We start from the raw sequence: 11,834 nt of genomic DNA on the forward strand, positions 1-11,834 counted from the left end.
TCTGCACAGCAGCCACATTATGATTTTTATACTGCCGTAACAAACACAGAAATGAGATCCAAGCAATTCACACACTTTCACCCATGTTTCCAGGATCGTCTGAAGGACCTGAACAGTCAGGCTGACAGTTTGATGACCAGCAGTGCTTTTGATACATCCCAAGTAAAGGATAAACGTGAGACCATTAATGGACGCTTTCAGAGAATTAAGAGTATGGCAGCTGCCCGCCGAGCAAAGCTGAATGAGTCCCACCGTTTGCATCAGTTTTTCCGTGATATGGATGATGAGGAATCCTGGATCAAGTGTGTATTTTGGAAGTTCTAGGCTCTGGCATGGGGACACATGCTTACTGCCAGCTTGCTAACAACATTCATAGTCTGTAGCACGGTTTTAGAACTTGCCTTTTCCACAAGTATGTGCCTCTACAAGAAATCACCTTTGCCCCCCATTCAAGGAAAACTGTATTCAAAATGGTTTCAGCAGTAGTTCGGGTGTGGCTTCTTATCTACAGTTTTCTTTGGTCAAACCCCAAGAAGGAAAGCTCTGTACTGGAAAAAGTAATGCTGTTTAGGCCTGGACCAGATAACTGAAATTTTACTCTAGTCTTTTTGGGAAAGCTCCTAGCAAAAATTCAAATCTTACTTTTTCAATTTGAAGTACTTTTTTTGTTCTAGCCAGTTGTAGTAATTAATCAAATGCTCTTTCCATATTGGTGTTAGTATCCTGGGAGGAGGGAAGGAAGTGAGCCTGATAGAAATCATTCACATTAGAGCACTTTATTTTGTCATGCTTGTAAAATAAAAAAATAAAATTGGACAACAGCATGTAAACTTTACAAAAGGTATCTATGTTCTTAGAAAGAAAACAGTACAGAGAAACTCTGTCCTTCAGAGAGAAATTACAGGCCCTCTGTCACCTTTCTTTCCCCCACACATTACCCCTGAATGTGCTGCCAGGAGCCAGCTGCTGTTTGCTGATAACTCATGTACACAATTTTTTGCATCCAAGATTTTTGTGCTATGTAGAGCATTTTCTTATCTGCAGTCTTTTTTTTTTTTTTTTTTTTTTCTTTTGTCAGGTTTCACCTATAGAAGTAATTTTCAAATTTTATCTTTCTTTCTTCCCTCTTGAACTTAGAGAGAAGAAACTGTTGGTTAGCTCAGAGGACTATGGCAGAGACCTAACTGGTGTGCAGAACCTTAGGAAAAAACACAAGCGCTTAGAAGCAGAACTAGCTGCCCATGAACCTGCTATCCAGGTAAATGCTTCTCTCCTTGACATATTTCTCTATAAGCAGTGTCTTTCTTGCTTGTGGCAAATATGAAAGCCACTGGTAGGTTTGCTGGAATCCATATAGAGTGCATAAGAAGAGAGCAAGTGATGTTCCATTAACTGTGTGTTTCTCTGCTTTGCAGGGTGTTCTAGACACTGGTAAGAAGCTTTCAGATGATAACACAATTGGAAAGGAGGAGATACAGCAGAGACTGGCTCAGTTTGTGGATCACTGGAAAGAGTTAAAACAGTTGGCAGCTGCTAGGTGTGTGAGACGTGTTTTTGTAAAATTCAGTATTAATTAAAACATTTACATGGACTCATAATGACCAGATATTACTGAGTTTCAGGGGTTTAGGGTACGGGTCATTAGTTAGTAATATGATGTACTAGCACATGTCAGTGATGACAGGCTCTAGGAGACTATTGAAACGAGCTTTAGTGATAATGTTCCTCAGTAGAAACATGAGGGTTTTTTGAGGTATGCTGTGTTTAGCCTTTTCTTGCACCAGCTGGAAACCATAGACTTGAAATTAACTGGCCTTAATCCACTACCAGGATGTTTTTCTGAATAGAAGCTGTTGGGAGAAAATTATTCATTTTAGTCCTTCAGTAGCTGCAGGCTTTGTGGCCTAGTGAATTTCTAGAGCTGTAGACACAGCAGTCTGGTGCTGGAAAAGTGAAGTGTGAGTGATTGTGTGTTTAGGGTTCAGTCTCTGTACATTCTTAGGTTTTCTGCCGCTGTAATTTGTTTTTACATCTTATATCTAAAAGCCATAAAGCAACACTGTGACTAATTTTACCTTTCATTTCCCATATAGGGGTCAGCGTCTAGAGGAGTCTCTGGAGTACCAGCAGTTTGTAGCGAATGTTGAGGAAGAAGAAGCCTGGATCAATGAGAAAATGACACTGGTAGCCAGCGAGGATTATGGGGACACCCTTGCTGCTATCCAGGTATGAAGAAAGTTGTCAGCTCTTTGTTGTTCTTGTTGCATTATTGTTGGTTAGAGCTTAATGAACCTTTTCTTTAAATGTCTTTCCAATTTAGAGGCTATTGTTCGTTTCTTTTGAAGGCCTACATTGTAAAAAACATGAATTCATTTTATAAAAGCATCCCAAGTATGTTATTTCCTGTAGAAATGACTTGTAAGTTGGTGTAGCTTTGCATCTCTTGACCTCTGACGGGCAGTCCTGGTTAAATCAAATGGCTGAAGTTATATTTGAAGTCAGTATCAGTCTCCTTTTGTCCACAGAAAAACAGCAAGTTGTGCTAATCAGCTAAGATTAATAGTTTTTGTCAGAAAAAGTTTATGCTAGCTGATTATAACAATAAATTCTCTTTTTTTATTTTTAATAAGTGGTGAGAAATTATTTTTAAAAGTGACTGTGTATTGTATTTGCAGGGCTTGCTGAAAAAGCATGAAGCATTCGAGACTGATTTTACTGTCCACAAAGACAGAGTGAACGATGTTTGTGCTAACGGAGAGGATCTCATTAAAAAGGTGAGTATAAACTGGTAAATAAAAAAACCCCCAAAAACGTTCAAAGGCTACCCAAGACATTTTCATGTCGAAGTATAGTTATTCTTCTCTGAGGATTGATTTGTCATCTCTTTGAAAAGAGCTTTTACTAATTTTTTGCGGCTGAATAAGCTGTTGGTGTTAACTGCTTTCAAAGCTATTTCTTGGACAGTGGATGTACATTGAGAACAAAGTCTTTCAGTTGAAGCCCTTGCTCTGTCACCAACTTCCAGGATGCCTCGGAAGACCTTAAGCTCATATGGTATGTGGTGGGTTTTTTTCTCCTGTCATGTAGAACAATCACCACGAGGAGAACATTACTGCAAAGATGAAGGGCCTCAGAGGCAAGGTGTCAGATCTGGAGAAAGCAGCAGCTCAGAGGAAAGCCAAGTTGGATGAGAACTCTGCCTTCCTCCAGTTCAACTGGAAAGCAGATGTAGTGGAGTCATGGATAGGTATGTTCTATGTTGGGGCACAGTATCCTGTCACAAAGAAACTGAAATGCTCCTTCCTTTCAAAATATCTCAGTTTCTCACTTGCCGTTGTAACGAGCAGACCTAATTCCAAAGTAATCAGCAGTGCTATACCTGATTTATGCTTTTAGGGTAACCTTATTTGGAATAGAGGAAACATTTGAGATAGAGGTTGACATTTTTACCGAATTTGTTTCATTTTCCAGGTGAGAAGGAAAACAGTCTGAAGACAGATGATTATGGACGCGATCTCTCTTCTGTGCAAACACTACTCACCAAACAGGTTAGTGCTAATGCTGCTTCCACCACATACATGGTGGAGAGAACAGGTGAACTCTTCTGGAATACACAAGAATCTAGTATTTAAGTTTGAAATACATGCAGGATATTGGAATAGTTAAATAAAAATACAATCTAAAATATTTTGTTCTTTTAATGCTTCAGGAAACTTTTGACGCTGGACTTCAGGCTTTCCAGCAGGAGGGAATTGCAAACATCACAGCTCTGAAAGACCAGCTACTAGCAGCCAAACATATCCAGTCAAAGGCCATTGAGGCTCGGCATGCTTCCTTGATGAAACGCTGGAATCAGCTACTTGCTAATTCTGCTGCCAGGAAAAAGAAACTCTTGGAGGCTCAGGAGCATTTCAGAAAGGTGAGTGGCCAAACCATGGGGCTATACAAAAATCTTATTATTCTCTTTGAAAAAAACATACAACACTTGCAACTTCTGTAGTTTTTGATTTGCAGCTAATGATTATGGAGATCCTGGAGACTTGTCATAAGAATTTTTTAGATTCTTGCAAGAAATAAGTAATAAAGGCAAACTATCACCGATGCCTGTTAATTCCAGATCAACTCATACAGAATATTTGCATTACTGCATAACTGAATACCTAAATTGTTTTCTCTTTTCCAGGTTGAGGATCTGTTCCTGACTTTTGCAAAGAAGGCGTCTGCCTTCAACAGTTGGTTTGAGAATGCTGAAGAGGACCTGACAGATCCTGTGCGCTGTAACTCACTGGAAGAAATCAAAGCACTGCGAGAAGCTCATGACGCTTTCCGTTCTTCACTTAGTTCTGCCCAAGCTGACTTCAACCAGCTGGCAGAGCTTGATCGCCAGATCAAGAGCTTCCGTGTAGCCTCCAACCCATATACTTGGTTTACTATGGAGGCTCTTGAAGAAACCTGGAGGAATCTGCAGAAAATTATCAAGGCAAGTCACAGAGAGAGAAAGAGAATGTTTTCATAGTTTACAACCTTTCAAGTCTTCCCTGGAAGTTATCCTCCAAGATAATCAGTACACAATTTTGTCACTATACTACAGGTGGAAATATCTCAAAATTTGGGAGCAAAGAAAAAATTTCATTAGCTATAAACTTGTTTTCATGGTCTTCCATTTGTGGTCTTTCAAAAGATAAAGCACGTGTCCCTTGCTTGCTAACTATAAAATGTTTTGTGTCCATGTTACACCGTAAAGTAACTGCTGGTTCAATTCCAATTCTCAAGACTTCAGTCGGAGTGTTCTGTGGTGTCATCTTAAATGATTTTGTCTAGATATCCAGGACACTCCTTGAGCAGTCAGTCTTGTTTTGAGCTTCAGAACTGTGCTCGTATGCAGCTCTTAGTTTTTGGTTTTTATGACAGGATGAGGGCAATCACATTATTTCTCTGTTTGAAATTATTTTTGTTCATTTCTCAGGAACGTGAATTGGAGCTGCAGAAGGAACAGCGAAGGCAGGAAGAAAATGACAAATTGCGCCAGGAATTTGCTCAGCATGCTAATGCTTTCCATCAGTGGATTCAGGAGACCAGGTATAGTTTGTCTTCCCAGGAGCTGCCCTTACAGAATTACTCAGCTAATATTTGTATCCATCCTACATCTCTTTGGTCTAAGTTCTAAATGTTTCCTGCTGAAAAACAGCTATTCAGGACTTGTTCATTTCCTGCAGTTGGGATTTGAGGGGAGGCCCTGTTAGCCACAGGGAAGAGGAAGGCCATGAAACACCAGGCTTTAAAAACGCTTCTGCTTCTGAATTCATTTTCCTGCAGTAATTCCAGTTACCCAGGACTTAACTCTTCTCCCGTTATTCCTGAACTAGTCTGCAGTACAGCTGGGGGGTGGGGAACAAACAGCTTGAAGCAGACGGTGTGAAGTGCCAGTGGTGTTTCTGTTAATGCTCCTTTTGTATTGAACAGCATATTAGAAATCTCACTAGAATTTCAATAGAGAAAGAAGCTGTGAAAAAAGCTTAAGACTACTTTGTAATCATTTACCTGGGGTGCTGTCTAGTAATATGCCTTGGGAGAGGGTAGTAAAGATTTAACAACTGCGTTAGAAATAAAAAAATCTTAAGGTCGAGAATTGCAGTGAACTGAAGAGCATGTTTCTAGAAAACAGAGGTAACTGTGCTTGGACAGTGCTGTTAGCCAAGTCTGACACACTCTGGTTGTGGTTCAGAGGAGGTGAGTTCTGTTTTCTTGTAATCCTGTGATTCTCTGTCCCTGTGTGTTTACGAATAGTTCTGTATGTGTCTTCATGAAATAATGAAATATAAATACGATTTTTAACTTTTTGATGTTTGCTTCCCACCCAAATCTCTGTCCCTCTCTTACTGTCTTGTCTCTGTCCTGCTGCCTGATGTTTGGATCTTCACATTCTACAGGACTTACCTGCTAGATGGGTTAGTATTGAATTTTATATCTTTAAAAATTTGGTGATGTGTTCTGCTATGTCTGTGTGTTTTCTTCTGTCACTACATTGCTTGTGAAAGCTGCGCTGAAACCCCTTTTATTTGAAAAGAGCAATCTGTGGCTGAGGTGCACAGACACAGGAAACAAGGTTTTGGAGTAGATTAAGTATAAGCCAGTAGAAAGATAACAATTTCCTAGTCAAAAGCAGAAGAAATTATTAATGGGTAGCCACTGGCATACCATGGAAGTCCTGACTCTTGTTCTTGCTTTCTCTGAGGGCTTGCACAAGAAAAGGCTCTTAATCTGATGAGATATGGGAGAACATAGAATAGTCTGCCTTTGGAAAACAGCCGACATTCCTAGTTTTCCAACATCAGAGACTCGCCTAGTGAAATAATTTTTTCCATTATAACTGTTCTCAGAACAATTAAAGCTCCAAAGTATTGACCATTTTGGGTAAGGAGGAGGGAAGATTCCTATGAAGAGGCTTTACTGAAATTACGTATCTTAAAAGTCTGTAGTATGCAAATATGAACCACCCATTTTTTAATCTGTTGCATAACCATGCCCCACAGAGATCATATTCTTGATAGGAGAAAACAAAACCTTCCAACATGAACCCACAAACTTGCCTGGGTTTGCAGGCAGTTTGATGCTGGCAGTTTTAAGTCCGCTTTGTGTCCATGGGAGTAGTTCCTGATGAGGATGCATGCTGGTCATTTGTCAAGAAGTGGAAAGGAACTAATAAAATCTTCTAAATGTCTTCAGACTGCCAAACCCTCTGAGCGTGTGTCTGTCCATTTAAATTTCTTCAATATTAAAAATCTGCAGCACAATGGAAGCTTTGTAATAAGACATAATGTAAAATGCTAACAAATCGTGGATGGGCCTGGTGCGGAGGCCTGTGTGTCAGCCCTGTGTAAAGTGCTGGAGAGGAGGCAGAGGCCTTTCTCATAAAGAGAGAAGGCTTTTCATAATAAAAGGGTGGAATCTTTGCAGATAACTGCTTCTTATTTGCTCTGTAATGATCACAATGTCTTGTGTTCTGCTGTTTCTGCCAGATAAAAATAATTTGCCCCATTTTTGTTGTACAGTTTAATGGAACTGAGCAAATTTTCCTGGAACGGATGCTGAATTCTCTGTTCCTTTGTAAAGTAGAGTTGTAGATTAGTTCTGGTATCCAAGAATGAGCGGACAGAAAGGAGCCATTTACTAAAACATGTAGGGTCAGAGTTCGAGATCACCATGCCAAGCTCTTTTGTTGAACAAATTACCAGAAGGCTGCTGATATGCCAGGCAGAGTTTGTCCTTAAGTCTGCATGAATAGATTAAAAACGCAGATTTAGTTCAAAGAGGCATTGGCTGGGCTTAGCCTTCCTTGGCAAGAGGGCAGGCAGAGCTTCAGGGAAGTTTCAAGATAAGAGTTGCCATGCGTACACCTTGCTTTTCAGTGTGCTGTAGCTGCTTGTGTGCGCCCGGCGCTGCCTGGAGGAGGTTTTCTTTCGGGAGGGGAGAAAGAATAATTTGGAGTTTAGGAAGAATGCCTTTAAAGAATGTGTAAATGAGTTAACCGCAAGACTTCAATTTGTCTCTCAGTGAGACTCACTTTTTTGTGACTTACACAAAAATAATAACAGATTATTTTCGTGTATGTGCAACCAGCATTTGAATAATTTTCTTTCATTAAGTACTTGCTTGTGTTTGCTGCAAAGGTGGTGCTGGCTTGGAGTGTGGCTCCACTGCGGTGGCCGTGTTCTGGTGTGTTCTTTCCTCTGTTCTTTCTTTCTTCCTTTTTGGAATTTACTTGGTTTCTTTTCTTTGACTAGCATAGCATATCGTCGTGTCATTCGTGTCTATCAGTATGAAGTTGGGGATGATCTATCTGGAAGGTTTTTTCCTCTTATTTTCTTACCTCACTTTGGTTTTCAAATGCACTCTTTTAATTCCAAGGCTCGCTTTCCTTCCAACTAACTTTCACGGCTTAGAGATGCTTGGAGGTTTGTTTCCCTGTTGACTCTTTCCACGGCTGGTTCCCAGCTTCCTGCTCAGGGTTCTGGGTGTGCGCTTCATCTCTTTAGACATGCGTTGAATCTGAGCCTTAACCCTGTGGTGAGAAACACCCAGATGTTTGGTGCGTTTTCATTGCTACAGAGTGATTCAGCACTTGAAATCCCTTTCTCAAGAAGCTCAAAAGCACGTAGGATATATTTCAGTGGGGATGAGAACCTGGTTTTAGTGACTTAAATACCACAGAGTCAAAGGAGAGGACAGCCCACCTGCACAGCACCCAGACTTGCTGTCCGTGCACAGGTCGTTCAGTATGAACTCTCACCATACATGTTGGAAGGACAGAGATTCTTGAACACTGCTGCTTAAAGGTTGCTTAGGATCTTGGGGCGGGGAAAGCAGCATCCAGAGGCTTTCCATAGCTAGTCCATAGGAAGTAGATCTTGGAGACCATCACCACAGTGGTGACCTTTATATGCTGACGTGGGGGCTGCAGTGTGCCAAGAAGCTCAGTGTGGAAATTGGACTGAGAGGAGTGGCTGTGCCTCAGTTTCTCTGGGTGCAGGATGGGAGAGGTGGGGTGGGAAAGGCAACTGTCCACCAACCACTGCTGTGTAGGAAGGAAAGGTCCGTAGTTTTCTGCAGAGATTATGCCATATTAAGATTACTTTTAAACCAAACCAGTATTTTTCAAGATCTTTTTCCCCCATTTTATTCCCATGTAACACACCTCTGTAGAGCTCCTATACCTTACTGGCAAATCCAGCCCATCTCCAGTGAATCACCTGTAGTTCGTGTGTGCGTGTGTGTGCTGGGCACGGTGGAGTGGGGTGGGACTGCACTAAGTTTCTAATTTCATTAGGTCCAGTAAAGCGGGCGCTTTGGATCTGGCATGAAGTGTGGCTGCTGATCATGTTGCCTTTCAAATGGGGCTAGAAATTAACTATATAGAGAAATAAGAATCAAGATGTACACATGTCAGTCTGAAACAGGATGAGTCAGAATAAATGAAACACAAAAAATGTTTAAATATCTATAGAATAATACTGCTGTAAAGATTTTTAATTTCAAGGAAGGACTGTTAATTTCAAGCCCCACCTGCCATTTTTATGGGATAAGTGCATTCTCTCACTGTGATTCTATGCTTAGGTCTTGTATGGTGGAGGAATCGGGAACGCTGGAATCACAGTTGGAAGCTACTAAAGTAAGCAATGCTCACCTATTGCTAAAACACCTTTCCCGACTGATGACTTGGGAACACAGGGTGGGAATGGAAATGCATGCAATTGTATGGCAAAATGTGAATTGATTTTACACATTTTGAGTACTGAAGAGACCTTTGGGATTATCTATTTACGTATCCAATGTCAACTTACATCACAAGCTGTTAAACACCACTCTGATGTAGTTTTCCTTTTTGTTCTTTTTTTCCTAAATGAGCAGGGTAGGGCAGAGAAGATACAGTATTTTCAGCATGTTTCCTAATAAGAGGGTTTTTTTCTCTGAAGAACGTGATTGCAAGCCCTGTTGGTTTCCAATAGTGTGCATGAAGACAAACATAGTTTTGAGTACTATATCACAAATCCCAGTGTGTATATATATATATATATATATGTATATATATAATCCCAGCAGAAAAAGAAGAGTATAACCCTTCCTCCCCTGCCTGCCTGTGTTCTGACTTTTTAAGGGGTTTTTTGCACTCCTTGATTTTCTCCTTTTCACTCCCTCCTAACAGCGCAAGCACCAGGAGATCCGAGCTATGAGGAGCCAGCTGAAGAAGATTGAGGACCTTGGAGCAGCCATGGAAGAGGCACTTATCCTGGACAACAAATACACGGAACACAGCACCGTGGGGCTGGCACAGCAGTGGGACCAGCTTGACCAGCTGGGGATGAGAATGCAGCACAACCTGGAACAGCAGATTCAAGCTCGGTATTGCCTACGCCACGTGTGGTGTAAAGCGTGTCTAACTTGGGGAGGAGAAAAGACAGGAGACTCATGTGCTTGTGTCTGAAAACAAACCTTGTGTGGTCTGTGCTAATGAGCCTCTCCTGTGCTCTGACTAATGGGTGTAGTGAGCTCGTAAATCCCCACCACCTCCTGGCTCTCTTCAGAGGGATGAAGTTAGCAGTTTTGGAAATAGTTCCTGTTGGCCATTAGCAGTGATGACATCTCGGGGGAATTGATTTATTCTGTTGAGCTGTGGTGATGTATTGTTTGCTCACTTGTCCTCACCTTTTGATGCAGACGCTGGCCTGGGGCAGATGGACTCCAGCAGAGTTCTGCAGTTTAGGAACTGTTGACGAGCTTTGCTTCTTCCTTTTCAGAAACACAACTGGAGTCACCGAGGAGGCCCTTAAGGAGTTCAGCATGATGTTCAAGTGAGTTGCAGGGAAAGCATGCCAGAGGAAACGCTTGTGAGATATTTCTGGCACGTGGGATGGCTCCCGTTCGCAGGATTCTCTGACTGATCTGTTTGTAGCTCCTCTGTTGTCTGCCTGATTTTGTGCTGAGCTGCTCTGATCTCTGCCAGATGGCGGGACCCTCCGCAGACAAGGCTGCCTGGAAGCCTCTCCTGGGCACCCTCACTTGTGGGTGGGCACAGTGGTGTAGAAACTGGGACTGCCAATGAATTCCAGCTGGGAATATAGCTGGTTTTTGGATGCTTTTTAAGCAAAGTAAAGAATTTGTGCTTACTTTTTATGTAAGTTAGATAGAACTATTTATTGATTCAAGCTGATTTGTCTAGAATAGTGGGCTAGTTATAATCTATTGTAGTTTTCAGCCCACTTTTTATAGCTTTGAGTACTCAACAACTGACACTTAAAACTGTGGCTTTGTTTTTAGGCACTTTGACAAGGACAAATCTGGACGACTTAATCACCAGGAGTTTAAGTCTTGCTTGCGCTCTCTTGGCTACGACCTGCCTATGGTTGAGGAAGGAGAGCCAGACCCAGAGTTTGAGTCTATTCTTGACACTGTAGATCCCAATAGGTATGTGGGTTGGACCTTTTATTTCTATATTGCAAAATACTGTATCGGTAACCTTTGGGAGGTTGGCCTGAAGGTCTCTTGCAAGCTGAGCGCTGTGCTTACTTCTGTTGTGGAGAGGCTATGGTTGTTTTCACAACAATTCATGTAAAAGAGACTTTATGAAGGTGAGAGTGACATCCGTGAAGAAGAAATTCAGTTTAGAAAATGATCTGGTGTTGACAGCCTCCTGCGTTAAGACTTTCACTCCTCCCAGAAAAGTTGAAGCCCCTCTCAGGAGGGTGTGGAAGTGCTGTGCTCGGGTATTAATGGACAGCAGTGTTCACATGCTGTGTTTCACCGGCAGGGATGGACACGTCTCACTGCAGGAGTACATGGCGTTTATGATCAGCAGGGAAACAGAGAACGTGAAATCCAGCGAGGAGATCGAGAGCGCTTTCCGCGCCCTTAGCTCCGAGGGGAAGCCCTACGTGACCAAGGAGGAGCTCTACCAAGTAAGTACTGGTTGTGGCTCACCAGGGAGGAGCAGATGGAGACTTTTTGTTTGTGGATTGTTAACGAAGACCAGCATTAATTGCTTGGAGGTTCATGTCACTGTGATTGAGTCATTTCTGAACCTGCCAGGGTATCCTCCACACAGAAGTGATGGTAACAGCCCTACCCAGTTGCTTTCTTGGCTCTATAGAGGAAAAGCTTTAACTAACTGCCAAACTACTTGGGTTGAGTAAAACAAGAGCTACTCAAATGCCTGGGAAGGGGATGCATTCACTGTGTCTGTCCTCAGAAACTGACGCTTTCCTTTCATCGCTTGGGAGACTAGAGGGAGATGTTTCTCCAGACAGTGATTCACAGGAGAAACTTAAGCCTAAGCTTAG

At 41.9% G+C, this 11,834-nt stretch overlaps 1 protein-coding gene across 14 annotated transcripts in view; it reads left to right on the plus strand.

Moving 5' to 3' along the window:
- SPTAN1 (spectrin alpha, non-erythrocytic 1) overlaps positions 1 to 11,834 on the plus strand; it is a 53,220-nt gene that overhangs the window by 40,719 nt on the left and 667 nt on the right. For 7 of the 14 annotated variants that reach the window (XM_041119978.1, XM_041119976.1, XM_041119977.1 and 4 more), the window contains 17 exons: positions 94 to 302; positions 1,138 to 1,258; positions 1,416 to 1,537; positions 2,094 to 2,226; positions 2,676 to 2,774; positions 3,088 to 3,247; positions 3,472 to 3,548; positions 3,710 to 3,919; positions 4,184 to 4,480; positions 4,967 to 5,079; positions 5,931 to 5,948; positions 7,785 to 7,847; positions 9,115 to 9,169; positions 9,704 to 9,900; positions 10,296 to 10,349; positions 10,816 to 10,962; positions 11,306 to 11,453. In XM_041119978.1, the coding sequence (XP_040975912.1) occupies positions 94 to 302; positions 1,138 to 1,258; positions 1,416 to 1,537; positions 2,094 to 2,226; positions 2,676 to 2,774; positions 3,088 to 3,247; positions 3,472 to 3,548; positions 3,710 to 3,919; positions 4,184 to 4,480; positions 4,967 to 5,079; positions 5,931 to 5,948; positions 7,785 to 7,847; positions 9,115 to 9,169; positions 9,704 to 9,900; positions 10,296 to 10,349; positions 10,816 to 10,962; positions 11,306 to 11,453 (2,223 nt within the window). The remainder of the gene's footprint in view (positions 1 to 93; positions 303 to 1,137; positions 1,259 to 1,415; positions 1,538 to 2,093; positions 2,227 to 2,675; positions 2,775 to 3,087; positions 3,248 to 3,471; positions 3,549 to 3,709; positions 3,920 to 4,183; positions 4,481 to 4,966; positions 5,080 to 5,930; positions 5,949 to 7,784; positions 7,848 to 9,114; positions 9,170 to 9,703; positions 9,901 to 10,295; positions 10,350 to 10,815; positions 10,963 to 11,305; positions 11,454 to 11,834) is intronic. The other 7 variants (XM_041119981.1, XM_030000761.2, XM_030000762.2 and 4 more) reach the window with 2 other exon arrangements.

This window comes from Aquila chrysaetos, chromosome 24 (genome assembly GCF_900496995.4).
Source record: "Aquila chrysaetos chrysaetos chromosome 24, bAquChr1.4, whole genome shotgun sequence".
In the NCBI taxonomy this organism is placed as follows: Eukaryota; Metazoa; Chordata; class Aves; order Accipitriformes; family Accipitridae; genus Aquila; species Aquila chrysaetos.